This window comes from Littorina saxatilis, linkage group LG3 (genome assembly GCF_037325665.1).
Source record: "Littorina saxatilis isolate snail1 linkage group LG3, US_GU_Lsax_2.0, whole genome shotgun sequence".
NCBI lineage: Eukaryota > Metazoa > Mollusca > Gastropoda > Littorinimorpha > Littorinidae > Littorina > Littorina saxatilis.
In genome coordinates this window covers 27,379,541-27,406,030 of record NC_090247.1, presented here as the reverse complement: position 1 = coordinate 27,406,030, position 26,490 = coordinate 27,379,541, and the positions used below count along the sequence as shown (strand labels likewise).

The window sequence follows — 26,490 nt, the reverse complement described above, 5'->3', positions numbered from 1 at the left end:
TTGCCAACAAAAGAAGAACCAGCGCTTTGCGAGTGACATTGAACAGAATGGCCTCGCTCAAAGGCTCAAAATCCGCAGAACGTAGGAATTCCAGGATTAAAAACAAGTCCCACTTGGGAGCGGGCAAACGAGCTTTCGCTTCCTTAAGAGCAGCCCTTTTAATGACTGCAGCTATAACGCCCCCGACTCGAACAGACCGACCGATCTGCTTAAGAGTCGCCGAGATAGCGAAGCGCCGGACCCTCAACGAGGAGCCTGAGGCGCCCTGCGAAGACATGAAAGAGAGGCGGTTGGCGACCTGAATAGAGCGCGGAGCCACCGAACTCACCCCTGTAGCTGAACACCAGGCAGTCCATGCCTTCCAGTGGGAAGCATAAACTGACGAGGTGGACGCTCTATGCGAGCGAGCCACCAAGTCCAGACGGATGGAAACCATCAGGAGAGGCAAAGTGGAGCAAATCTGAGCTTAGAGCTTGTGCACCCTTCTCTGAGAAGGCTGGACAGTCCACGCGACCGTGTCGAAAGACATCCCCAGATAAGTGAATGTCTGTGACGGGGTCAGCTCCGACTTTCCCTGGTTGATCGAGAACCCCAACAAGTTGGATTCTCGAAGAACCATCAGGGTATCTTGCGAACAGCCGCTCTGGGACTGGTTCATGATGAATCAGTCGTCCAGATAAACCCGCAGGCGGATACCCTAGGACCTCACCAGTGCACAGACCTGTCTCACCACCATGGTGAAAATCCATGGTGCGAGGGACAGCCCGAAAGGGAGTGCGCGAAACTGGTAGATCTGATCTCCCCACCGGAAACAAAGCCATTTCCGGTCGGCCGGATGCATAAGAATGAAAGTATGCGTCCGTGAGATCGATCGAGGTCACCCAGTCTCCTGGGCGGAGAGAGTCTCGGACCGAGGCTGGCGTCTCCATCTTGTCTTTTATCTCACTCAAGAAAGTGTTGAGGAGAGATAAATCCAACACGGGACGCCGTCCTCCTGACGCTTTGGGAACGGCGAAAAGACGCCCTAAAATCCCAGGGAGCTATGGACCCGAACTCTCTCCACCGCGCCCTTCTGCTCCAGGGAGGCAATTTCCGACTGCAAGACGGAACATGCTTCCTGCGAGAAGATGGGCTTGAACCGCGGTGGCACTCGGGTAAGAGGCGCCTTTTCCTCCCGCCAGAGCAGGCGGAAGCCCGATCTCACCACTCCCACAATCCATTGGCTGTCTACTACCGACATCCAACGAGAAAGCGCACGGGAGGGGCCTCCCGCCATCACCAAGGTGGAAGGCGGGAGGGGGGTGAGATCGGGAGCGCTTCATTGGGGGTGTGGCTTACTCCCAGAGCTGCCACACCCCCTCCCCGATGCCGTCCTCTTCTTCCTGCCACGAGCGACCGGCAGAGCCTGCCGCTTCTGAGCTGGCTTGAGGTTCGACAATGTCTGAGCCTGCTTTTGCTTAGAAGGCTTAGACTGTTTCACCCCCTGCAGAGTGAAGTCGAGGAACTGACTGTCCTTGTTCGACTGAATCTCCTTCTGTCTGGCATCCATTGCCAGAGAACAGAAGCGAGATTCCTCTGAGACCGGGGAGACTCTCAAGGTCTCCCTAGTAGCCAGCTCCGTGAACTGGGACTGCGAGAGGAAGAGATCCCTCCTACAGAGGACCGCTTGGGTGTACTGTAGAGAGGAAAGACGCAAATGTTCCTCATTGACCTTGGCCAATGCGGTAAAAAGCGCAGAGACATCGTCCGCATTTTGTTCTTCACTGAGAGTGAAAGGAACCAGCGAATCGATCAATGCCCGATACAGAGTCCGAACAAGAGTCTCCGCAACGGAGGACAGTTCGATCTGCCGACGTCCAACCTCCTCAGCAGAGAGGAGGGAAGCCTCAGAAACCGGCAGAACCAGATCAAGCTTGATCGGTTTAGCCAGAAGAGGCAGCAATTCCCGGGGAACCGGAAGGGTAGCCCTAGGGAGTGCAAAAGACGCCAGCCAGCTCTGGCTCTGAGTGGGCAAGCTAAGCTTCCTATTGCCCGTAGGCACAAAGGAAGAGGCTTGAGAAGCCGACGCCACCCACTGCTGAGCTGATTCCGGAACTGGACCAAAAGGAAGCAGTAACGGAACAGGCACTGGCCGAATACCACTCCCCGCATGTGCTGGACGAACCAGCGAATGCGAAAGTTGGTAAGCCACTGACGGAGACTCGGCGAACCGGAAGGAAGAAACATCTTCCTGTGCCGGCCGGAAGTCCGCCATGGCCGAAGGATCGAACGGAGCGGAAGAGTCCGCAGCCACCACCCCTTCGGGGAAAAAACGAGACGCTACTTCCGCCGCGATGTCAAGAACAGACTTGAGCTTCGACGGAAACACGCCCCGAGACTCCTCGTTGACCACTGATGGAGCATCAGAATAGTCACACATGGAACCATGACCAAAACCACCAGTTCCGGAAGCAGAAGCATGCCCTGGCAAACCGGAAACCGGAATGCCTGTGCACGAACATTATCCTGCAACCCAGAACCTTGTGAAGGTAAGGGTAGGCAGGACGACCATCCGTAAAAACCGGAGCTGGATGAGCTGACGTCACTCCCCCATCCGAGTGGAGTGATGCCTGCTCAAGCCTAGGCACTAAATGGCCGGAAGGCGTACGCTGGAATCCACCCTCTGATATCCGGAAGGAAGCACCAGAAGAGGAAGCAGCGTGTCCGGCCGAAACCGGAAGTGTAGTCGACGAAACCGAGCAATGCGGAATTGAAGGCTGCACTGGTTGACTTCGTGATCCGGAAGGACCGGAAGTCAGTGAAAACTCCATACTGCCGCAGCCGCCGTAGCGTGCCTGCGTGGACGGATCATCACCTCCGGCGAGTGCCGGTAGTGCAGCCGACAGAACCGCGCAATGCGGAAGCGAAGGCTGCACTGAAACCAAAAACACCAGTTCCGGAAGCAGAAGCATGCCCTGGCAAACCGGAAACCGGAAATGCCTGTGCACGAACATCATCCTGCAGCCCAGAACCTTGTTCTTCTTCTTCTTCTGCGTTCGATCAAGAACCTTGTGAAGGTAAAGGGTAGGCAGGACGACTATCCGGAAAAACCGGAGCTGGATGAGCTGACGTCACTCCCCCATCAGAGTGGAGTGATGCCTGCTCAAGCCTAGGCACTAACAGGCCAGAAGGCGTACGCTGGAATCCACCCACTGGTATCCGGAAGGAAGCACCAGAAGAGGAAGCAGCGTGTCCGGCCGAAACCGGAAGTGTAGCCGTCGGAAACCGCGCAATGCGGAAGTGAAGGCTGCACTGGTTGACTTCGTGATCCGGAAGGACCGGAAGTCAGTGAATACTCCATCCTGCCGCAGCCGCCGTAGCGTGCCTGCGTGGACGGATCATCACTTCCGGCGAGAGCCGGTAGTGTAGCCGACGGAACCGCGCAATGCGGAAACGAAGGCTGCACTGGTTGACTTCGCGATCCGGAAGGACCGGAAGTCAGTGAATACTCCATCCTGCCGCGACCGCCGTAGCGTGCCGGAGCGGACGGATCATCACTTCCGGCAAGTGCCGGAAATGCGGCAGCCGAAACCGACTGCCGCCGCTGTTCGATCAAATCCGGGGCCTCGTAGGTTATCGCCGGAAATGAAAGATCAGCATGGTATCGGTCGTGACCCGAAGCGAAAGAGCTGTCTCCCGAGAGAGAACGTCCAGGCGCCTCACGAGGGCTATCGGACCAGCTCTGCTTACCAGCCGCAGCTGAAGAGGGAGGACGCTGCTCCAAACCGGAAATGGAAGGCAAAGACCCGGAAGCCAACGCCCGGACGTCACTGCCAGATGCCGGAAACGCCAAACAACTGGCGACGGAACGCTGCCTGCACCAAGCTGCGGATTTCCGGAACCAGTGTCTAAAACAGAAAGGAACCAACGCACCCTGCACAGGTGCTAACAACGAGGACGAAGTCTCCGTAGTAGAGAACCGGAGCAGACGTAACAGTAGCGCTAGGCGCCGCAAAAGATAGCAGAAGTTTGTTTGTTTGTTTGTTTGTTTATTTGTTGCTTAACGTCCAGCCGACTACGCAGAGCCATATCAGGACGAGGAAGGGGGGGATGAAGGGGGCCACTTGTCAAGCGATTCCTGTTTACAAATGCACTAACCCATTACTTGTGTCCCAGCAGGCTTTAGTAAAACTAAATTAATACCTACTGGAAGATTACCAGTTTCCAGTATGTTAAAATAGGCTTAACCTATCTACTGCTGGACTTACATCAGAACACTAACAGATTAAACTATACATGAATCGCGAGACAAGCGGCAAGAGAAGAGATTTTTGGAAAAAATACAGGTGAATGAGCAAGAAGGCAGAAAAAAGAAAAGAATTCATGAAGAAAAAGAGAGCATGACAGGAAAGAGGAACCAAAAATCTACCTAACAGCAAACTAGAAAGCTCCTGCAGTTCCAAAAACAGGAGGGGCCTTTAATTTCATAACCGCAGTGCCCCACTGCGGGAATAGCAGAAGTAGTAACAGCGCAAGGCGCCGAAATAGGTACAGACAACAAAGTGCTACGTTCTTGGTCTGTACAAGTAAAACTGCTTAAGAAGAAGCCTAAGGCTTAAATTTCCCCTTGGGGTCCGACTTGCCACAGCGCTTGCCTGAATCAGACATGCTGTCAAATCCATGTAAACAACACGAAAACATTTTACTGAACGTAAGTCTAAACGACTGAAAACTCAGTAAAAACACACACTTTCGCGTCAACAAATTACGATAGCTACACTTGCCTAACAAAAACAGAGGCACGTAGAGCTACAAACAAAGTCACACGAGCTAGTAAACTAACTCACACAACAAAATGGCGAAACACGCAAGTAACTGACACACAAGTCAACAACACGTGGCAACGCGAAAAAATTTACTGACACGTAAGTCTAAACGACTGAAAACACAGTAAACACACACTCTTTCGCGTCGACAAAATACGATAGCTAAACTTGCCCCACAAAAACAGAGGCACGTAGAGCTACAAACAAAGTCACACGAGCCAGAAAACTAACTCACACAACAAAATGGCGAAACACGCAAGTCACTGACACGCCGGTCAACAACACGTGGCAACGCGAAAAAATTTACTGAAACGTAAGTCTAAACGACTGAAAACACAGTAAACACACACACTTTCGCGTCAACAAAATACTATACAGTAAAACCTGAGTCTAGCGGACCCTTGTTGTAACGGCCACCTGCTACATACGGACAGTTTATCATGGCACGAACACGATTTCAACAATAACTAACCTTTAACGGGCGGACACCTGCCACTTACGGACGCGGACACGATTTTTTGGACCGTAGGAAGTGTAAACACTGTCACAAACGGACACAACGTACATAAAAACGCAACTTCGAAAACTCGACTGTTATGCAGACAGTGCTCGGCAGCCGTAGCCGTAGCACAAATGGTTGTTGATTGGTTGTCCTGTCCCTTTTCTGACCAATCAGTGGCTTGTTTAGATGGAGACCCACTTTCGCTCACTCACTTTCGCTTTTCCGCATTGTGGATACAGTCACAATCAAAAGCAACAGTAGACTACTGTGTTTGAAAATGGAATCTCCAGCAGGAAAAAGAAAAGCGTTGACTTTAGAGCAGCGTGTCGCTGCCTTGAAAAAACTAGATAGCGGCCAATCATGCCAAGATGTGGCGAAGGAGATGGGATGTGGTAAAACACAGATCGCGAGGATCAAATCGGAAAAAGAAGACGTGATGATCTCTCTCTCTTTGTAAGCAATCGTTCGAAGGAAACAATAGTTAACACAGCTAAATTTTTGTTCCATGCATTTATGCTGAGACTAGAAAAACTGAATGAAACAAGAGCTGACCCAATTTGGTCGAGACACACTGCGGAATTTCCCGTTGAATGACTGATGAAGAGTCAGCTATTTTTAGCTTTGTGACGTCCGACTTGCGTAAGTTTGATGCACAGTGTGTGTAGGGAACGGGTTAGGTGGGGGGGGGGGGGGGGGGGGGGTGGGGGGATGTTGTTGTTGTTGTTGTTGTTTGCTACATGTATCATTTGTTTACTCACATTTTCAGTGAGTCTCATGTTCAATCCAATAAATACATACTACAGGACTGACAAAAAGTGTCTTGTTCATTTTACGTGCTCTTTGTAAAATATTGCCCCGGCCCCTCCACCTGTGAAGAAGGGACACCTGTCTAATAGGGACACTATTACCATTCCCCAAGGGTGTCCGTTAGAGACAGGTTTTACTGTAGCTACACTTGCCCAACACAGAAAGGGGCACGCAGAGCTACGAGCAAAGTCATACGAGCTAGCTAACTAACTCACACAACAAAATGGCGAAACACGCAAGTCACTGACACACAAGTCCGCAAAAAACGGACAACGTACAGTAACGAAAACAGCGCAAACAACCAACAACAAACGGGAACGAGCTCACCAAACTGAAGGCAAGGCGAGCAGAAAAGCTGGGTAACGTGGCCGGCGGGTGTCACTCAAACACACAAGGTCAGCCACAGAGCGTCAAAAAGTGAACCGTCCTCTCCGAGGTGAAAAAGACGTATGAGAATAGGCACGTGTTCCTTGAGGAAGTGACGTGGCACACACCCGTATGGGAGGTAACTCCCAGTGTGCTGGTCCATTACCAAGCTACTTTCACTTTCGTTTTGGTGATGGGGTTGCTTCCCTTTAAAATTTTTAGCCGGGTAAGCGTTTTTCAGTGATAAGCATCTCAGGTGACTCAATGCTAATGTGATTCGGAGTAAGAATATGTTATTTAATCAAAATTTAATTAAAAATTTTCGATTTAATCACATATTCTTACTCCAATTCTTATGAATGCAGATTCCTCCTAAAGGTGGAGGGAACCTACTTATGTCCTTGTCAGAACCTGCCCTGCAGCAACTAAAACCAGCAATGAACTGGAGCCATCTAGCCGCGTGCAGGAGATATCCCGAGGATAGAAACCGATGAACACATCATCTGATCTCCAGTAAGCCGTTTGCAAAGCTTCGTCTAGGCGACCAGAACGCAACACGGCAAAAAAAGAAGCACAAAATCTGTACCCAAGCTGTTGGCAAACCTCGCATAGGCGAGAGGAACACCACCAGCCAGAGAAGAACACCAGACTCCGGACTCCCGAACGCCTGAAAAGGAATAGAGAGAGGACTGAACGCCCCCCCCCCCCCCCCCCCCCTGTTCAAAACGCACCACTCATAGGACTGTCCTATGAATGTAGCAGAGCCCCTAGAGAGAGACAAATAAAAGATGTCTCTTTCGCTCCATTGTAAAGAAATAAGAACCTGAGATAAAGCTCGTGGTTCCAAAAGACAGTAACGTCAAAAAAGGGATTAAAAAAGTCTAACCAGACAGTTAGAAAATCCGAATCTCCCGGAGCGAGAATCCTCCCAAGAGGAGGGAATCAAACACCAGAGGATATTGACCAGGTTTCTGAAACCCCAAAAACCTGGCCAAAAACCGTGCACAAACGGAACCAAAAGCCCTAAGGCTACATCCTCTGGCAAACCCCAAAAACACATGCGCCTCACTGCCCTATAGGGCTGAGGCCCAGAGTAAGTAGAACAACGTCCCACGCGCTAAACAAGGGGGAGCCTCTAAACCTCGTAAAACAAGGTCCTTTGATCATGCCCACAAGAACGCCATGAGCAACAGAAGAGAGGCCTATTTGTTTCAAAACAGCTGAGATAGCCGAGACGCCGGAACCTCAAAGAAGAGGCCCAGCTGCCCAAAGCCAAAAACTGAAACAGAGGTGAAAAACCACCTGGCTTGAGAGAGGGGCGCTAAGGAGTTGCACCCCCACTCTAAATCCCCAATTGGCCAAGGAGGCCAAAAAAGGAGCATACACAGATAAAGTGGAGGAAATATATGCTTCGTGCCCAAAGACCAGAGTCAGAACCCATGATCTAAAACACAAACAGCACGCCTCCAGACCCGTAAGCAGATGGGCCAACCCCTGTGCAAGCCCTGAAAGGACCTGTTGAGCGAGTCGGCCAGATCGCAGAGCTGACCGGGGAGAAATTCCCCTGAGAAAATGATTTAGTGTGAAAACCCAATCAGAATCCCCTATACTCTGTCTGACAGGGAGCGAGAACTTGCTCACCCCAGCTAGTTCACATAAGAAGCAACAGAAGAATTGCCCGAATGCAACAGGACATGCCTGTAAATAGCCAAAAAGGAAAGGCTAGTAGACTAAGAGCTACTGCTCCTAACCTCAGGCAAAAGAGAAGCCCAAGGATTTGCGTCTACATCACAGCCTCAAGACTGCAATTGCCAGTGCAGGCCCCATCTAGACGAAAACGCATCCATAAAGCGGTCTAAGTCCAGGGGGAAACAAAGCTAGGAAAAAAAGTCCCCTGCGCGATCCAAAAGGATTCCAGCCACCTTCCCGAGTGGAGGAACCCACTCTGGAGGAGGACCCTCATGTCCCAGACCTGTGAGGCCGAACCCCCCAAAAAACTTGAGGAAAGACTAGAGGGCCAGCATAGCTATCGATACCGTCCGACCGAAGATCGGGTCTAAAGACCCCGCAGAGGCCTGCTCTCGTGCCAGTCTGGCAGTGAAAAGAGCTTAAAGCCTCCCTATTCTCTCTTGTGTGAAGAATAAACCTTCCAAGAGACAAAGTCGAACAGCATGCCCAGGTAAAAAACCTGGGATAAGGACAGCTCGGAATTTTGCCTGGTTACTGAGAGCACCAGGCAAAAAGCCTGGTTCAACACCAAAAGAAAGTGCAGCTGACAAGCTGATTGACCTTGAAAAAGCTCAACCAGCCCCCGAGATAGTCCAGAGACCAACACCCGCAGAAACCGAGCCCTTCCCTGTGTGCATAAACGCAGAAGGAAAGCTCATGTGAGAGCACCGAGGAAAATCTCAGCCAAAGCTGAAAGCTCTAGCCCATGCCGACCCACCTCCCGCAGAGAGGGAGGAGACACTGAACCAAAACACCCCTTTGTAACCGGGAGCGCATAAATGCGCTGCCAGAGGTCCAAGAAGGAAGGGAAAGATTCCAGCTATTGAATAGGTTTTAACAACCCCCGAAAAAGCCTGACCCTTGCTTCCTGCAACCAACATGAAATCAAACCCCTTGTAAAGGAAGGAGATCACACCAAGCAAAAACAGTGTGGGCCTAAAACGTCACCGAGAAACTTCTCCGCTCAGTGACGACCCTAGCCCAAGCTGCCAGCAGCCTGGCTAAAGCCTTATCCAAGGCATCCTCCCTAACCCAAAAGAGCGTTCAGGGAGGATAAGATTGCCTATAAGAAAGCACAGAAGAGAGTCTCAGCCAAAGCAGAAAACTCCAAACCATGCCATCCTAGCTCCTCCAGAGAGGAGAGGGAGGAGTAACATCATGAAAACTCCATGTTCCCTGTGGTCTGTAAGCGAAGCCAGAAACTAGCCCCTGGCAATAAAAAAGTCCGGATCAGACCCTGAGCCTGAAAATTCCCTGCTATCTTCTTCCGCACTAAAAGTGAGGACAAAGCAGCCTGAAACCCCGAAGCCAGCAGTCCCCTGCGTATGAAGCAGCGGGAAAGGTGAAGGCTGAAGACCACTATCCTAAGGAGCGGATCACAGGGCCTCACATCCATGAGAGGTAGCATAGGACAAATGTCCTGGCCAATGTAAAAGTGATAGGACATTTGTCCTGAACAAAAACAAATCAATAGGACATTTTTTTCCCGTAACAAAACGTAAATATAATTAAACTTGACTAGTTTCTTGGCACGAGGGTAAAAGAACAAAAATACTTTTCTTGGCAAAAAGGTAACAGAAAATATAAAATAAATTACATCGAGTCAGTGCAGTGTTTCTGTCTCTGAACTTCAACTACTGTGCTGGTTCCTTTCTTTTGCTGAAGAGCATTCGCTTCCCCGTGGATGTCCACTTTTCAACAACCTTCACCACCCACTGTGACTTGTAAATGTCATCCTTTGGCCCCTCCAGGTACACACGCATCAAGCTTGAGACGAAGTTACGCGTGGGGGTGAGGGAGGGGGTAGTGTCTTTCTTCGGCTCCGATGCCTAGAACCGTTTGACTATCGCGATCGACATTCTCACCTGGGCGATCGGGCTCTAATTGCTCTGAGGCTGGAGGAAGCTCAGTTTCCGTGCTACCGACAGATGATGAGGGAAGGGACTTGAAGTGTAATTTCTTCTGTCCCTTTTCTGGGATCAGTTTTCGTTTAGGCGGCATGTTTGTTATTTTCGAGGAAAGCGCGAAGGGAGGCAACTCTCAACTGGCTTCGAGCATTACGAGTTGCGGGCCTTGGAAACTCTTTGGTACTAGAGGCACAAAGTGTCTAATTTCGTCTGCTACACATCGCTTCGCAATACATCGATAAATTAGCATTCAAACTACTGTAAATTGAGAAGTACTGACGATGTCCGGATCAAATGATAGAATAATCGGACATTGACCACTTTGTGACAAAAACAATAGGACATTTGTCCTCCTGCATGAAAAATGTATTGGACATTTGAAAAAAATATCCTCATATGTCCGATGTCCGACGTGGATGTGAGGCCCTGGGATCAAGCCAAAAAGTGTGGCATGTGGTAGGCAATCACCGCAGACTCAGCAAATGAAACAAATTGCGAGAAAGCCTGTGAAAACCCAAAGCCATCCCGGAAGAGGAAGGAAGAGAGACACCCCCAACCTATCCGGGACACAGTAAACTGCAACAGCAGCCGCTCTATGTATGAGAAGCCTTCAACCAGTAGGCAACCCTATACACTCCCCCTCCTCAAACAAGGAGTCCGACGCTAACCACCAGTTGTGTAAAACACAAAAGGAGGGGAGACCGGGGAGGTCGCGCACTAAATACTCCTGCCGATAACACCGCCAAGAGTGTGGATGAAAAGCGTGATCAGTCTCTGACTGCCAACCCAAAACCGCTCACCTGAACAAGGGGTGGGGGGAAGAGGGGTTGGTAACTGGCACAGATCTCTGCCGAGAAGGAGAGAGAGTGGAGAAACAAGACAAAGCCGGGCTCGGCGCGTCTTACCCCACCCGCTGTGCGAGAGAAGCATCCCAGTGCTTAAGAACCAGACTACCTGGTTTGAACCACAACTCACCCCAAGTGGGGAGGGGGGTGGTCCAGCACAGCCGTAACCCCTAGAGGGGGTAAGGATTGAAACAGAAACGGCCGTAAACGGCCGATCCTCGCTCGTCCACCTGTCGAAGTCAAGTAGCCCTATCACTCACCCACCCCTAGGAGGAGGGGGGGGGGGGGGTGACCTATGCTGGCTAAGGACAATGACCACTGGCCAGGCGATACTATAGCCGAGTCCCCACAGACCATTGTGAATACAAAGAATGGGAGACTGGAGAGAAAGAGTATATTCTGTCTCCGCCTGTCACAGGTAGACAGCCGGCACAGCCCGTGCAGAGAACAAAACGGAGCAAAGCTCATCGTTCCCTGACCACTGTGCGAGACACCCTGCCGAGAACAAAAGAGAGTCAAGCTCCTTGTTTCGCGACCGCTACCCGCGACAAGCGCAGGCAGCTAACACAGCACCTGTCCCAAATGGAGCAAATAAGGGGTATGTAACGTAGCCTGGAAAGCCGTACATAGCACCCCCGCTGTGTAGAAAGGCCTGAGCCACGCCATGCCCCGGAAGGGGAGGGGGGTGGCTCTTCACAGCAGTAAGAGCGACGGAGAGAGACGAACCGAAAAACGGCCGACCCCCCTCCGTCCACCTGCCGTAGTCCTATAGCCCACCGCCCACCCACCCCGATAGGGGAGGAGAACGATTGTCAGGCCAGGACAATAAAGGAACAGACTGTGAAGACAGTCTAACAGCGCTCACCCCGTCCAACCCAGAGGGAGGGAAAGGGTGGACCCGCGACAAGCGCGGGCAGCTAACACAGCCACCTGTCCCAAATGGAGCAGAGAAGGAGTATGTAACGTAGCCTGGAAAGCCGTACATAGCACCCCCGCTGTGTATAAAGGCCTGAGCCACGCCATGCCCCAGATGAGGAGGGGGATGGCTCGCCACAGCAGTAAGAGCGACGGAGAGAGACGACCGAGCAACGGCCGACCCCCCTCCGTCCACCTGCCGTAGTCCTATAGCCCACCGCCCACCCACCCCGAAAGGGGAGGAGAACGATTGTCGGGCCAGGACAATAGAGACACAGACTGTGAAGACAGTCCAACAGCGCCCACCCCGTCCAACCCAGAGGGAGGGAAAGGGTGTAACGCTACTCCAGCCCCCACTCGATCCTGCCCAGTGGGCGGGAAAGAGTGAGCCACTGATACCCCCCCACCCTGCCCCAAATGGAGCAGAGAAGGGGTATGTAACGTAGCCTGGAAAGCCGCCACCCGAACGCGCCCGGGGGGCGGGAAAGGGTGGGAAGCTAACACGGCCCCCTGCCCGCAAAGGGCAGAGTGGGACAAGCCCAGGCCGTGACTTACCGTGCCCCCCCACTCCCCCTTCCTCACGGTAAGGGGGCTGCATGACCGACCCAGCAGTGCTGTTTTTAAAGCAAGCCGAGCGGCCAGAGCAGGCGGGGAGCTGGCCCCCTCTCCCAAAGGAGAGAGTGCTCGCGAACAACCCAGTCTACCAGTGGCAGAAAGGACTGAACCGAACTGGCCGTTTGCACCAGGCGACGGTGCGACGCAGGAGCGCCCCCCCTATCCCCCCCCCATTGGCGGGGGGCTGCGTAACACACTGTGAAGTACCGGCGGTAATCAGAGTGGTTAGACGCAGGCAGGGAGCAGGCCCCCCCTCCTAAAAGGAAGGGGTGCTCGAGAACAGCCCAGAGCCACCAGAGGCAAAAAACGGGCTGAACCGAACAGGCCATTTGCACTTGACCACAGTGCGAAGCTGACGAACGGGAGGGCGGGAACCGCCGATCGCGCCTGAAACAGCTGAGAATACAGACCAAAACATCGTTAAGTTCCCCCAAAAGGAGGACATTGACTGATTCCTCTTACTCAGAGAAAGGGGAAAGAATAGCCACACGGCCACCCCCCCCCCCCCCCATCAGTCGCACCGACGACGATCCAACAAAAAGTCTATAAGGAGCCTAAAGGCTGATTAACCCCAACAGGGGAAGCGAGCTGTGAAAGAACTGAACCCGCCCTCGGAGGGATAGGAACATAAAAAGAAGTGCTGTATGACGGATCTACGACCCGCATAATAGGCAAATCAAAGTTCTTAGGCTACTCTTAGGTATAGTTTTCTAAACCAGGCTAAGAGCCTTGTCACCTTCCAGTCTCGCGCCAAGTTTAGCTTTGTTGTCGGCCATTTTAAGACCGGCAAAAACAGTCACCCAGAACAAAAAACTTCTGCGTGCGTGTTCAACACAAAGCTATCAACATTTATACCAAACATAAACAGGAAAGATCTCACCAAAAGGTAGACGGACAGGTAGACCCCCAAGAACCGGCTAGTCTCAAGGACGAGCAGGCATGTGAAGGCCAAAAGTGAGAGCGAAATTCGGACACGTCCACCGTGTGTTGTCGAAAGTCGAGAATGCTTATTACGGATGCGGGCGCTCACGTGGTGCGCAGGGTGTTATGGGTAACCGAGCAAGGTCAGGCCATAGCAACGGCTATGGCGTCGCTTTTAGCTTGGTTACCACCCTACTAAGGGCAGGTAATTTGAGAGGTTTTTTCGACATCTAGCATGTGGGACTAAAGTCAATGCATTCATAAGAATTGGAGTAAGAATATGTGATTAAATGGGTGCCACCCGCAGTGCTAGATTGGTCGAAACTGAGATTGGTTGTGATGTCAACGAATCAGAACCCGCGGTTTGTTCTCTCCCGTTTGGGTGGCACCCACTTACGGTTCGTGTACCTCAGCCCTGGACTCACAAAAGAAGAGCGAACTTTTACTTTACTTTATTTGGTGTTTAACGTCGTTTTCAACCACGAAGGTTATATCGCGACGGGGAGGGAGGGGGGGGGGGGGGGGGGGGGGGGGATGAGATAGAGCCACTTGTTAATTGTTTCTTGTTCACAAAAGCACTAATCAAAAAATTGCTCCAGGGGCTTGCAACGTAGTACAATATATGACCTTACTGGGAGAATGCAAGTTTCCAGTACAAAGGACTTAACATTTCTTACATACTGCTTGACTAAAATCTTTACAAACATTGACAATATTCTATACAAGAAACACTTAACAAGGGTAAAAGGAGAAACAGAATCCGTTAGTCGCCTCTTACGACATGCTGGGGAGCATCGGGTAAATTCTTCCCCCTAACCCGCGGGGGGTAAGAGCGAACTGTTGCATGCTTGTGATCAATTGTTTAAGCATAGCAAGCTTGGCGTAGCAATTGCTCTTAGCATGCCACACTGAAAGTGTAGTAAGTAGTTGGTAGCTCTGAGCCCGGACCTTACCCAATGATATCCAAAAGATTTTGCACCTGAGAATTATCTAGACTGGTCCAGTAGTGAATTTGCACTCAAAATGAGCAACTTTATCCACTCGAACACATTCTTGAAAAAAAAGTCACTAGCTTCAGTGCAAGGGTGCATCAGAGAAATTTTCCAAAAACTGAAAGTGGGGTACGGGGCCGACAGGACCCTCCCTGGTGGGGTACAGGGGCAATTTATGGACTGAAATAAAAAATAAATGAAAGCAACAGAAGGCATTCTGTAAAAAGCAAAAGAAGGCATTCTGTAAAAGCGTACAGTTAAAGTTTAGAAATCAATCAACAAAAGAAAATCATAAATGCTAAGATATATACAGTCGAACTCGCTTAAGACGAATCACTGGGGATCGGAAAAAAAGTTCGTCTTAACCAAAATTCGTATTAAGAAAATTGATGATTTTTTTTTTTTTTTAAAGTCTTGTACATTTTATGGTGTTTCAATTTGTTTCTTTCGCAACTTTCATGCTGCTTCACGTTTAGACAATAAAGTGACATATTCAGTTACATGTTCATGTGTGTCTCATGTTGAGTGATGATTGTTGAGTTTGTGAGAGTGAGCACACAGATGTGTCATCCAGTTGTTACGTTTTTGGTCACACACACACGCACACACTGACACTGTCCACATTCGCGGTGTTCCTATCATGTGTCCGGAATCACTTACCTTGGCGACGGGTAGCAAACCTTGGCCAATTTAGTTTTTGTTTTGTTTTGTTGCAACATGATGTTCAAATCCAAATCGAAAGCACTGACTGACTGATAAACTATCGCGAACCGGCGAACGCAAACGTTGAGAGTGATATTTTTTGGCAATGGCTTCCGTTCTAAACATTGATGTTTTGTTTTTGGTATTCGCGAAGGAAATAAACGTCAGTCAGTCATTCATGTTCAGTGTCTGAGCTATCAATCACTTTGATTCTAAATTTGAAATTGTTTTGTGAGTACAGTGTAATCAGTTTAACTTTATTCAGTGATCGGTTGAGCAATGGTTCAAGCAGTCGACGCAAGGGAAGACTTTGACACATGTATTCAAACTTCTCAAATTCCCATGATATGTCGATCTCGGGACGAGTTTAAAGATTTCGTCATAAGCGTGAGTAAATTACAGACATTATGCATGCTTGGGAATCCAAAAAGTGCTCGTTATAAGCATAAATTCGTTACAAAGAATTCGTTTTAAGCATTTTTTTTAAGCATGAAGAAAGAGGTATTCAGTTGGGAACTTAAAACTAATACGTTATAAGTCAAAATTCGTAACTAGCGTGTTCGTTTTAAGTGGGTTCGACTGTATGCTACTCACATGACAGTATTGCAAGTTAGGAACACCAATTTCCCATTTGAAAACAGAATTTCCGTTTCTGCCGATCACCAGAAATAGGTTTCTGTCCTCAAACGGAAGCAGATGCACCCTTGTCAGTGTCATGCACACAGCCACACACATAAGCAAGGACCACCCTGCTCCTATTTGACAGCTACACAACTCCTGCTAACATTGATAATACAAATGACAGGATACTTTTTAAGGATTGCAACAGTGAAAGCAAAGACGGAACTCTGTGCAACAACTGAGCACTTTCCCTTGTGAATACTCGGAAAAGATTATCTTGTCGTTAGACAGCCCCACACTCCTCTTTGTGCATCAAGCTGAACATCGGCAGTGTGATTATCTCCCTTGGTATGGATGCACACTTCATTTTCCCAGGGAACAAAGCATCAGATATCCCATTTTCTGTGAACCTCCATTTTGTTCAGACTAGTGAAGACAAAATTGTAGGGTCAGCAGAAACAAAATAGGATTGGTCAACTTATCCTAACAACTTTTTTGGCCTTACCTTTCTGTGTATCCCAGGCAATAGCGCTATTGTCTACTGATCCAGAAACAATGTTGCGACTATCAGGTGACCAGCATAGGTCATACACATCGCCAAGGTGACCTCTGAAACAGACACCAGCAATATTTCACTTTCCGCAGAATCGACAAAATAACAACCCAAAACGAGTATCCATTTGAGAAAGAATCCATCTATTCTAATACACCTCGTAAATAAAAGAGAGCTTTGGTACCATTCTACCAATTTAATTAACAAAAATTAAGAAGTCATGGCATAGTCCAAAATTAACCCTGTGTAAGTGACGTCACATACTGAAAGAAGAGCAACCGTTTAAGAATCACTCAGTGGCACTGTGAACCTCACAAGGGGCTAAATCGAGCTAATGTCAAAGACATTTTCTCTAAAACCCTGACTTCTAAGCTTAATCTCAACACTATTGTACATTAATTTCCACTTTTACTGGGGAAAATAAACAACTGGGAGGTCATACCCACCAACATGCCGTAACATCTAGGGCAGCTTCCCTTCTGTAGTCTGCAAATTGAGTTCCTTTGTATCCTTCTTGAAAATAAAAATAAAAACAAGTACCAGGGTCGAAAACCAAATTTCATCAGTCAGGAAACGAAGAAACTCTTAATTTTGTTTTAACGCTTTACACAAAGGGCACTAGAATTTATGTACATATACAGTGTCCTAATACATTTGTAACTCCCAGTGCTGAGCAAGGCCTCACCTGAGTGATTTGTAGACGACCCAACTCTCCTTGTTATCAGCGTCTTCGTCACTGAAGATGTTGTTGGCTGGTGTGGGGACGTCGTTCAGTTTCCACAGCAAGATCACTGCATCTGAAATAAGAATCATACAAAGATTTAAATTAATTATTCCAACATTTGAAGAAAATATTAAATACTTAAAAAAAACTAAGCAAAGGAACAGATAATTTTTAACAGTGGTATTCTTGAGACTACTCAATGATAACATTAACAAGCATAAGTTCCTGAAGACAAAATGCATGTTTTAGATGCAGATCATACCATCCCCAGCTGTAGCAAGCAGCTTTCCGTCCGGAGAAAATCGACAGACATTGACGGTTGCTGTGTGACGCCTCAAGTTGGACAAGAAATCAACATCGACCTTTCCCTCTCCGTCCACCCGTACCCTCCATATCTGAAAAGTCAGGACCAAAAAAAATGTATAAAGTACTTGCAAATGAGGCATATCAGAGATATCTTGCAGACTGAGCACTTACTTTCCCAAAATCTGCTTTAATACACAACACTATTAAAGAGAAATAGTTTGAATGTATGAACAACAAAACAAATTCTTTTCGAACACTTTCACAAGCCATATCATGTGTTAACTATTGTGAATTTCAAAATTTTCAAATTTATTTTTTGTACTGTCACAGGACTATCTAGACTATGCCCCCCAAAAAGTAACATCATACGTACCCTCACAATCTTGTCCACTCCGCATGATGCTAGACGCTGGAAGTTGTCAGAAGTTGGCTGAAGGTCTACGCTGTAGATTGGTTCTCGCTCATGCCAAGAAATTTCTGGTGTGACAACCTTCATTTTGTCTGGACAAAAAGCATGCAACTTTGTAAGAAACTGGAATGCAATCTGCTTCAAAAATATATATACCCAATACACTTAATTGACTTTATTAACCACATTTTCAATAATTTTTCTCTCTTGATAATAATCTGCTATTTATCTAGTACACCTGCAGGCCTTTAGCCAGTAAATAATAATCAAATAATGTGATGGCTGGGCGATGTAGTAGTAAAATTAATATTAAAAGTCCTACGACTTGAGTGTTTGTCCGCTTTTACTGGGCGATGTTTGTTTGTTTGTTTGTTTATTTGTTGCTTAACGTCCAGCCGACTACGCAGAGCCATATCAGGACGAGGAAGGGGGGAACGAAGGGGGCCACTTGTCAAGCGATTCCTGTTTACAAATGCACTAACCCATTACTTGTGTCCCAGCAGGCTTTAGTAAAACTAAATTAATACCTACTGGAAGATTACCAGTTTCCAGTATGTTAAAATAGGCTTAACCTATCTACTGCTGGACTTACATCAGAACACTAACAGATTAAACTATACATGAATCGCGAGACAAGCGGCAAGAGAAGAGATTTTTGGAAAAAATACAGGTGAATGAGCAAGAAGGCAGAAAAAAGAAAAGAATTCATGAAGAAAACGAGAGCATGACAGGAAAGAGGAACCAAAAATCTACCTAACAGCAAACTAGAAAGCTCCTGCGGTTCCAAAAACAGGAGGGGCCTTTAATTTCATAACCGCAGTGCCCCACTGCGGGAACTGGGCGATGTAAAATGCAGTGGCTATCATATATATATACTCCCCAGTGTTCACATGCAGATGTCTGTCCCTGTACGAGTCTCAGAGATATGCCTTGCAAGTGCAACAACTGAACAAGCCGTTCATCGGGGTTAGACTAACAGTTACACTAGAGTTAGGTTAAACAAAGGAAAGTAACTGCGCAAGCGTTCAAAACGTAAACAGCAACAGTAAAGCCCGCTACTAACTACAGCCGAACTAAGTCGAACGAGGTCGGCGAATGTTACACTGTGCCTGGTTTGGTGTACTAACTAGCGGCGAATGTTTCCGTGATACCCGTCATATGATCAAGAAATATCACGTGAGAAGACTCGTGATCTGTTGACAGCGTTATAGCTGCCAGTGTTGTCACTCTTAAACCAAACCAATCAAAAGTCAGTTTGCTGATGACGCGCCGAAGGTTTGCAGGATTGAATCTGCGAACCGCGAACGTTACAGCAACAACCCAAAAATAGGGGGATCCCCTGATTTGATGACGTCGCCGAACAAGTTCGGCTGTAGTTAGTAGCGGGCTTAATGCAAATTATGCAAAACCAGCCTCCTGACAATCCGAGAAAATAATCGAGGTTTGTCATTACACTCGACTGGGGGACATTTTGAGTAAAATACATGCAGGTAAAGCCTGTAGGATAAACTTGTTGCTTTTTCAAATATTAAAAAGCTCGCTCTCGCTTGCAGTTTCATATTTTAAAAAGCATCTCGTGTAAATCTGGTACAACACAGCAAGCCATGTAGTATTCTTTATGTCTGCACGGTTGAAGCATGAGCCCCTGCCTAGCACTAGCAGCCCTCCACTTGACACTCCATGAATCGCCTTTCAAGTACGCAAATGACAGATGAGACCTCGGCAACCAGTTATGGCGCTAATATTTTTTGAAACTGGTACACAAACTTTTATGATGAAAACTATCAACAACAAAAAAGGTAGACTGGTCATTGGAACCAGTAAGAATCCAACTCAGAGTACTGGTTTTGTTGTTTTACCAGAGAAAAAAACAATAGTTCAAAAAATCAATCGGTAGGTTATACAGGCAGCCAATTATTTTCCGGTATTTTCTCATTTCAACCGGTAAAATACCGGTAATTACCGGTTAACGCCAATACTGGCAACAAACACTAATATCAATAAATCATTAAATGGCTTTCATTCTCTTCAAATTAAGGTAAAATATACTAACCTAACGAATATGAGTAGGCGTGTATGCCTTGGAGATGCTTGCTATGCAAGAAAAAATGGCGGCTGCACTACTGCCAATCTGATTGGCTGTTTATAAATTATATATATATACAGACCTGTTTACCCCCATAAGTGTTTTGGAGTAATGCTCAGCCCCAAAAATAGTAATCCTGGCACAAAAATAGTAATCATCCAGCATTCGTCGCCAATTACAACGCACATGACAACTGTGTCTGCGAAACGCAATCATGCACATATATCCATCATTCACAAACAAAACACATCAGTCAGTTTTTGTAGTCATCATAATTTCAACGAAGATCACATCAAAAGCACATGCATCACTGATTCTTTTTCTTTTGCTCTTAGTAGGCTTTTTTCAGTGTGTCAAGCGCTTTTCTACTGTACTTAAAAAAAAAAATAAAAAAAATTTTTTTTACATTTTTTTTATTTATGAAAATCGTAGTCTTGACACGGATAGCGGAATGGCGTATTTTTTGCAGAAAATCGTAATAAATTACGCCAAAATCGTAAGGGTAAACAGGTCTGTATATATGTTTACAGATGAGTGCAGATGACATTTTTGGTATCAACTAATAAGAGTTGAATCTTAGCCGAGCAAGCCCCCAAATCGTTACCATACACACCTTGCTGTCTTGCATTAACTGATTAAGCGAGAGACTAGCCGCAAGCAATTCTTGCCTACACAAAACTGGCGTCTGATCTCCAGAAATCTTTTTCAAAAAAATTAACATTAAAACTTTTATAAAAAAAAAGTTTAACTTTAAAAATCTTTATGAACGACTCATCGGTCCTCGGAAAAAGGTACTTTGTCGCGAGTGCCAGTATGGGGCTCCAGGGTTCGGTTTACTACCACTAGTCAGTGATGGCCAAATTGTCCGTGCGATTGCCAGGGGCAAGTAAAAAATCCGCCTTGCAACTCCCCCGGCTGGCCAGTGAACATTCTGTACCAGTGCAACACTTTTGGTTGTAATATCGAGTTTCAACGCCATTTAAACACTGCAGATGCAGCAACTGTGGCATGTACCGGGCCAGCGACATTTCTGGCGGGCTAGTAAAGAAAGTTACTCGACCGGTTGGCCAGTTACATTTTTGAGATTAGGCCACCCCTGCTAGTGCGCCCTTAAATGTGGAAATGTCCATTACAATTCGCTTCAGAGCGTCAAAAGGCGCATGAAGATTAGGTACCACCACCGTGCCACTGTATGTACACTTAACATCTGAGTACAGCTTTCGGAATTAAGCAAAGCAAAAGCGCACTGTGCTGTGCCTGTGTCTGCATGCCTAAATACCAACCAGGTAAACTATATTTTCTTGCTTGACAAACATGCTGATTTCCCTGCCAGCGGTGTTCTTAGTTATCACTAAAAACAAACCGGTTATAACGAAAATGCAAAGCAGAAACAAAGGTATAACTTTTGCAACTTGAATTTGTTTGTTCTGTTATAGAGTCACGCTGCAGCTAATTTTCCTTATTCAAATGTATCGTTGCTGATCTGTGTTGACCATTTCATTTTGCGTTCATTTATGGGAAGATTATTATTTAACGACACTATTATTTTAATCCAACTGGATTGCTAGTGTTGCGATAGTTAAGCATTTGTAAACACTGTCAAGTTGTACAGGTTATTTTTGTGCTTCAGTTTTAGTTTGAAAAAAGAATCCATTTTTCCATAAATATGTAGTTCCAAAAGACAAGGATAATTAAATTCATTACAAATGAATTTATTTGAATTGTTTTCACCAGTCTCTATTTGTAAATTGCTTGATAGTTTAAGTAAACATCTAAGTAGCATTGCCACATCGCCCAGCGTCAACTGAGGACACAGTGAAAAGGCACTTTTTTTTCACTTTGAGTGAAAAATAATTGGCATAATTGATGTTTGTGAGTCACAAATTATGTATCAAATGAAAAAGGAATGAATAAAGAAATGATTCAAAAACAAAGTTTACTGTATGAAATTAAAAAAGATGTGTTTTGGAATATTTTGAGTGTGAAAGTGCGTGTTCGTCTTCACTGCCTCTCGCGGCCATTTTCGCGTCACTCTTTGCTGACGACCAGTTCATTTCTTCTTCTTCTGCGTTCGTGGGCTGAAACTCCCACGTACACTCGTGGTTGTTTTTTTTGCACGAGTGGAATTTTACGTGTATGACCGTTTTTACCCCGCCATTAAGGCAGCCATACGCCGCTTTCGGAGGAAGCATGCTGGATATTTTCGTGTTTCTATAACCCACCGAACTCTGACATGGATTACAGGATTTTTTCCGTGCGCACTTGGTCTTGTGCTTGCGTGTGCACACGAAGGGGGATAAGCCACTAGCAGGTCTGCACATAAGTTGACCTGGGAGATCGGAAAAATCTCCACACTTAACCCACCAGGCGGCCGCGACCGGGATTCGAACCCTCGACCTTCCGATTAAGAGGCCGACGTCTTACCATCCCGCCACAGCGCCCGTCTAGTTCATTTCAAACTGCTGGGAGTACCGTAATTTTCATTGGAGGGCTGTGATATTTTGCAACCAATCAGAGAAAGCTTTACATCTTCCCCATACAGAAAACCGCGACCCACCGGAAGCTACATCTCCGTCAGCATGACGGTGAATATTACTCGTGTGAGTTTCACTAAAATTTGGTCTGAAAACTTCCATCGGCATACACTGTTCAAATGCAGTTTATAAAACATTAACTTCTGTTTCATTTAAGCCAAAAATCAAAAGAATCGAGCGAGAAATGACTTATTCCCAACGATTATGCTGCGCAAAACTGGACCCGAAAAATGCGAAACTCGGCCGATCAAAAGCCTGAAGAGGTTGCGATCTCAGCTCGCTCAAAGCAAAGTGCTTTCGAACTAAAATGTTCATATCTCGCGAACTACTGCACCGATTTAAATAAAACAAATTGCTATGTGCTCAGAATTTTGATCTCTTTAAAATGGTGTGTTTCTTGTCATTCAACCATTAATTTCAAAATTTCATGTTATTGCCACAGCTATCAGTCTATGTCCCATGTATTTAGCTACTAGCTTTGTCCTCAAATGACGCCCAACATTTCTCAACTAAAATGACCATATCTCGAGAACTACTGCACCGATTTAAATAAAACAAATTGCTATGTGCTCAGAATTTTGATCTCTTTAAAATGGTGTGTTTCTTGTCATTCAACCATTAATATCAAAATTTCATGTGTCATTGCTAATCTAAGTGTTGGTTTTTTTGTCTATTTTCTTTTCCGCCTGCAAAACAAAGCCATTATTTTGTACATCAATTTTTAGACACCAGGTCTTTTGTTGTTGTTTTTGTTGTTGTTTTTATTTCATTGTTACATTCTTGGGTACAAGGTTATGGCCTAATAAACAGATTTGTTGAAGAACAGAATTCGATGTGTGTGTGTGTGTGTGTGTGTGTGTATTGTTTCAGGCAAACTTTGGTATTTCTGTTGAAAACGATCTCTCTGCTTAATTATTCATTTATTTGACTGTTGTATAGACCACATAACAGTTGATAATTCTCCACTTGAATCTCCAGCTTTCCCTAGGCCTGTTGCATGCCCCATACCCCCCCCCCCCCCTCTCTCTCTCTCTCTTTCGCCATCTCTCTCCGTCTCTCTCTCTCTCACACACTCTCTCCGTGTATATCTCTCTCTCTCTCTCCGAGTCTCTCTCTCTCTCTCATGTACGATTATGTATGTACCTCATTGAATGTTTTAATGATATGACAAAAAGATTACTTATGCAACAGAAAACAATACTTATTTGCCAACATTTTACCATTTTTACGTTGAAAATGCGAAGAAACCTGTTATAACAAATTTTTTCCTCTTGTCTTCGTTATAACCGATCTAATCGGTTATAACGAAAATCGATTATAACGAATAAAAAACGTTTTCCCCTGAGATTCGTTATAAACGGTTTCGACTGTATGATAGATATAATATATTGGTTCTGAATTTCCGTTCGCTGATTCAGCTAGCTGCAAAACCAATTTAGGTGTGCCCCATGTTGAACACTTGTAATGTAGTCTTCTCTCTGACATCAACACACACACAGATAACACAATAGATAAGGTGACACAACCATAGACACCCAGCTACTGAGCTAGATAGAGTAGACAGGCTTAGGTGTGTTGTTCTTTTGTTGTTGTTTTTCCCGCTCTCTTAGACCATTTTGGTTTTTAATTTGTTTTTGGGCTTGTCTAAGCTTTGGCTGAGGGGGACACATATCCCATTTAGTCTTTTCCCCCCGTGCTGAACCCTTGGGATCCGTTAATGACTCGCCGGCTCTACTCTAGTAGAGGCTGCGCCGGGTGCTCCGTAACCGACTCGTCGGTTTTCCAGCTACGGCCAAATGTTGATCCCAATTATTCTTGCAAGGCTATCGAAATGCATTGTTGTCTAACAAACTGGACAATTCTGAGTATCTACCTAATCATTCATAGTATGCTAGCCTGAGTAGGTGTGCGCACCAGAGGAACAACAAAAAGAAGTTGGCCTATTTGCCCTGTAGTTACTGCGCAATAGAAAATTTTGGAAAAAAATGTAAGCTGCACGAAAAAAAGGATGAATTTCATCAACTTATATACGATCAATATTGAATCAATAATATCTAGAACGCACTGGGCCATTCTCGTTACCTTTTTTGTGAAAATATTCCTCAACAAAGATTAATTTACAAGAACCAGACACATTTGGCGCGCCTCATTTGCCGTTCAAAGCGGTCCGACTAAACTACGCGCCAGCACGCGCTAGCACGCGCTAGCACGCGCCAGCACGCGCCAGCTTGAACCATAGCACTTATATACTTTATTTTTATATTTCTAGTTAGTTCATCGTCCATTCTCACATAATACAAAATTTCAAACTTCAATGATAAAAAATACGGAAGTTATGACGAGTTTAAGGAGAGCTAATGCACTACTCTCAAATCCGACGATTGTCGGACATGGAGCCACGGCCTTAGCTAGGATAGCTCTCCTATAACGCGTCTTAGCTATCGTAAATTTTATCACTGAAGTTTGAAATTTTGAATAATGTAAGAACTGACGATGGAATGACTAGAAACATACAGATAAATTATATAACAGCTATGAATCTCAGTAGCGTCCACTTAAATTTGGTAGCGCGCAGTTTTAGTCCGGATTTTGTCGGATTTGAGAGTAGCGCATTAGCTCGCCTAAAACCCGTCATAACTACTGAAATGTTCAACACTCAAGCTTGAAATTTTGTATTATGTAAGAATGGACAATTAACTATATAGACTATAAAAATAAATTATGTAAGTGTTATGGATCACCGGGTAGCGTCTACTTCAAAGTGGTAGCTTGCAGGCTGTTTAGTCAATGGCGGAAATCGTCGGATTTGAGAGTAGTGCATTAGCTCTCCTTAAACTCGTCATAACTTCCGTATTTTTCATCATTGAAGTTTGAAATTTTGTATTATGTGAGAATGGACGATGAACTAACTAGAAATATAAAAATAAAGTATATAAGTGCTATGGTTCAAGCTGGCGCGTGCTGGCGCCTAGTTTGAAGTAGACCGTCGCTACCCAGTGATCCATAACACTTACATAATTTATTTTTATAGTCTATATAGTTCATTGTCCATTCTTACATAATACAAAATTTCAAGCTTGAGTGTTTCATTTCATTTCATTTCATTACTGAACATTTCAGTAGTTATGACGTGTTTTAGTCGAGCTAATGCGCTACTCTCAAATCCGACAAAATCCGGCAGTGACTAAAACTGCGCACTACCAATTTTAAGTGGACGCTACTGAGATTCATAGCTGTTATATGATTTATCTGTATGTTTCTAGTCATTCCATCGTCAGTTCTTACATTATACAAAATTTCACACTTCAGTGATTAAAAACAATGTCGGATACGGAGTCATTCGTTCGAACACAGTCAGTCGGATGCAGAGCCACTCATTCCTCTGTGTGTGTGTGTGTGTGATCCATAGCACTTACATACTTTATTTTTATATTTAGTCAAGTTTTGACTAAATATTTTAACATCGAGGGGGAATCGAAACGAGGGTCGTGGTGTATGTGCGTGCGTGCGTGTGTGTGTGCGTGCGTGTGTGTGTGTGTGTGTGTGTGTGTGTGCAGAGCGATTCAGACTAAACTACTGGACCGATCTTTATGAAATTTGACATGAGAGTTCCTGGGTATGAAATCCCTGAACATTTTTTTAATTTTTTTGATAAATGTCTTTGATGACGTCATATCCGGCTTTTCGTGAAAGTTGAGGCGGCACTGTCACGCCCTCATTTTTCAACCAAATTGGTTCAAAATTTGGTCAAGTATTCTTCGACGAAGCCCGGGGTTCGGTATTGCATTTCAGCTTGGTGGCTTAAAAATTAATTAATGACTTTGGTCATTAAAAATCGGAAAATTGTAAAAAAAAATAAAAATTTATAAAACGATCCAAATTTACGTTTATCTTATTCTCCATCATTTGCTGATTCCAAAAACATATAAATATGTTATATTCGGATTAAAAACAAGCTCTGAAAATTAAATATATAAAAATTATTATCAAAATTAAATTGTCCATGGTCTAGTTACTGTGCCGACTGTGTGTATGTCTTCGGTGTTATCTTCGTGGGTTTCTTTGTACGTCTCGTTCTTAACCCTTCATCGAACGATGCACTGTATGTAAGTGCCGTCCTCACAAAGAGGATTTCTAACCTGCAACTCATCG

The 26,490-nt window shown here is 45.9% G+C and overlaps 3 protein-coding genes across 3 annotated transcripts in view; all 3 read right to left on the bottom strand.

Moving 5' to 3' along the window:
• The window catches only part of LOC138962026 (chromatin assembly factor 1 subunit B-like), a 45,745-nt gene extending 21,244 nt beyond the window's left edge, over positions 1 to 24,501 (bottom strand). Inside the window, exons 1-5 of the mRNA XM_070333717.1 lie at positions 24,421 to 24,501; positions 17,683 to 17,810; positions 17,266 to 17,398; positions 16,965 to 17,076; positions 16,232 to 16,335 (exon numbers count right to left, since the gene is read on the bottom strand). Coding sequence (XP_070189818.1) covers positions 16,232 to 16,335; positions 16,965 to 17,076; positions 17,266 to 17,398; positions 17,683 to 17,805 — 472 coding nt within the window. The 5' untranslated portion in view covers positions 17,806 to 17,810; positions 24,421 to 24,501. The remainder of the gene's footprint in view (positions 1 to 16,231; positions 16,336 to 16,964; positions 17,077 to 17,265; positions 17,399 to 17,682; positions 17,811 to 24,420) is intronic.
• LOC138962031 (uncharacterized) lies at positions 87 to 17,447 on the bottom strand. Its single transcript, XM_070333724.1, has 3 exons — positions 17,435 to 17,447; positions 3,048 to 6,256; positions 87 to 3,011 (listed from the first exon to the last, which is right to left on the bottom strand). The coding sequence occupies exon 3, from the start codon at positions 2,417 to 2,419 to the stop codon at positions 1,319 to 1,321; it is 1,101 nt and encodes a 366-aa protein (XP_070189825.1). The 5' UTR covers positions 2,420 to 3,011; positions 3,048 to 6,256; positions 17,435 to 17,447; the 3' UTR covers positions 87 to 1,318.
• LOC138962037 (uncharacterized) overlaps positions 18,075 to 26,490 on the bottom strand; it is a 384,447-nt gene continuing 376,031 nt past the window's right edge. Inside the window, exon 6 of the mRNA XM_070333733.1 lies at positions 18,075 to 18,554. The gene's annotated coding sequence lies outside the window, so the exon portion shown is untranslated. The remainder of the gene's footprint in view (positions 18,555 to 26,490) is intronic.

What these genes read in the sequence shown, in the direction of transcription:
- LOC138962031 (XM_070333724.1), bottom strand. Translation starts at nt 2,419, where the DNA reads ATGTGTGACTATTCTGATGCTCCATCAGTGGTCAACGAGGAGTCTCGG.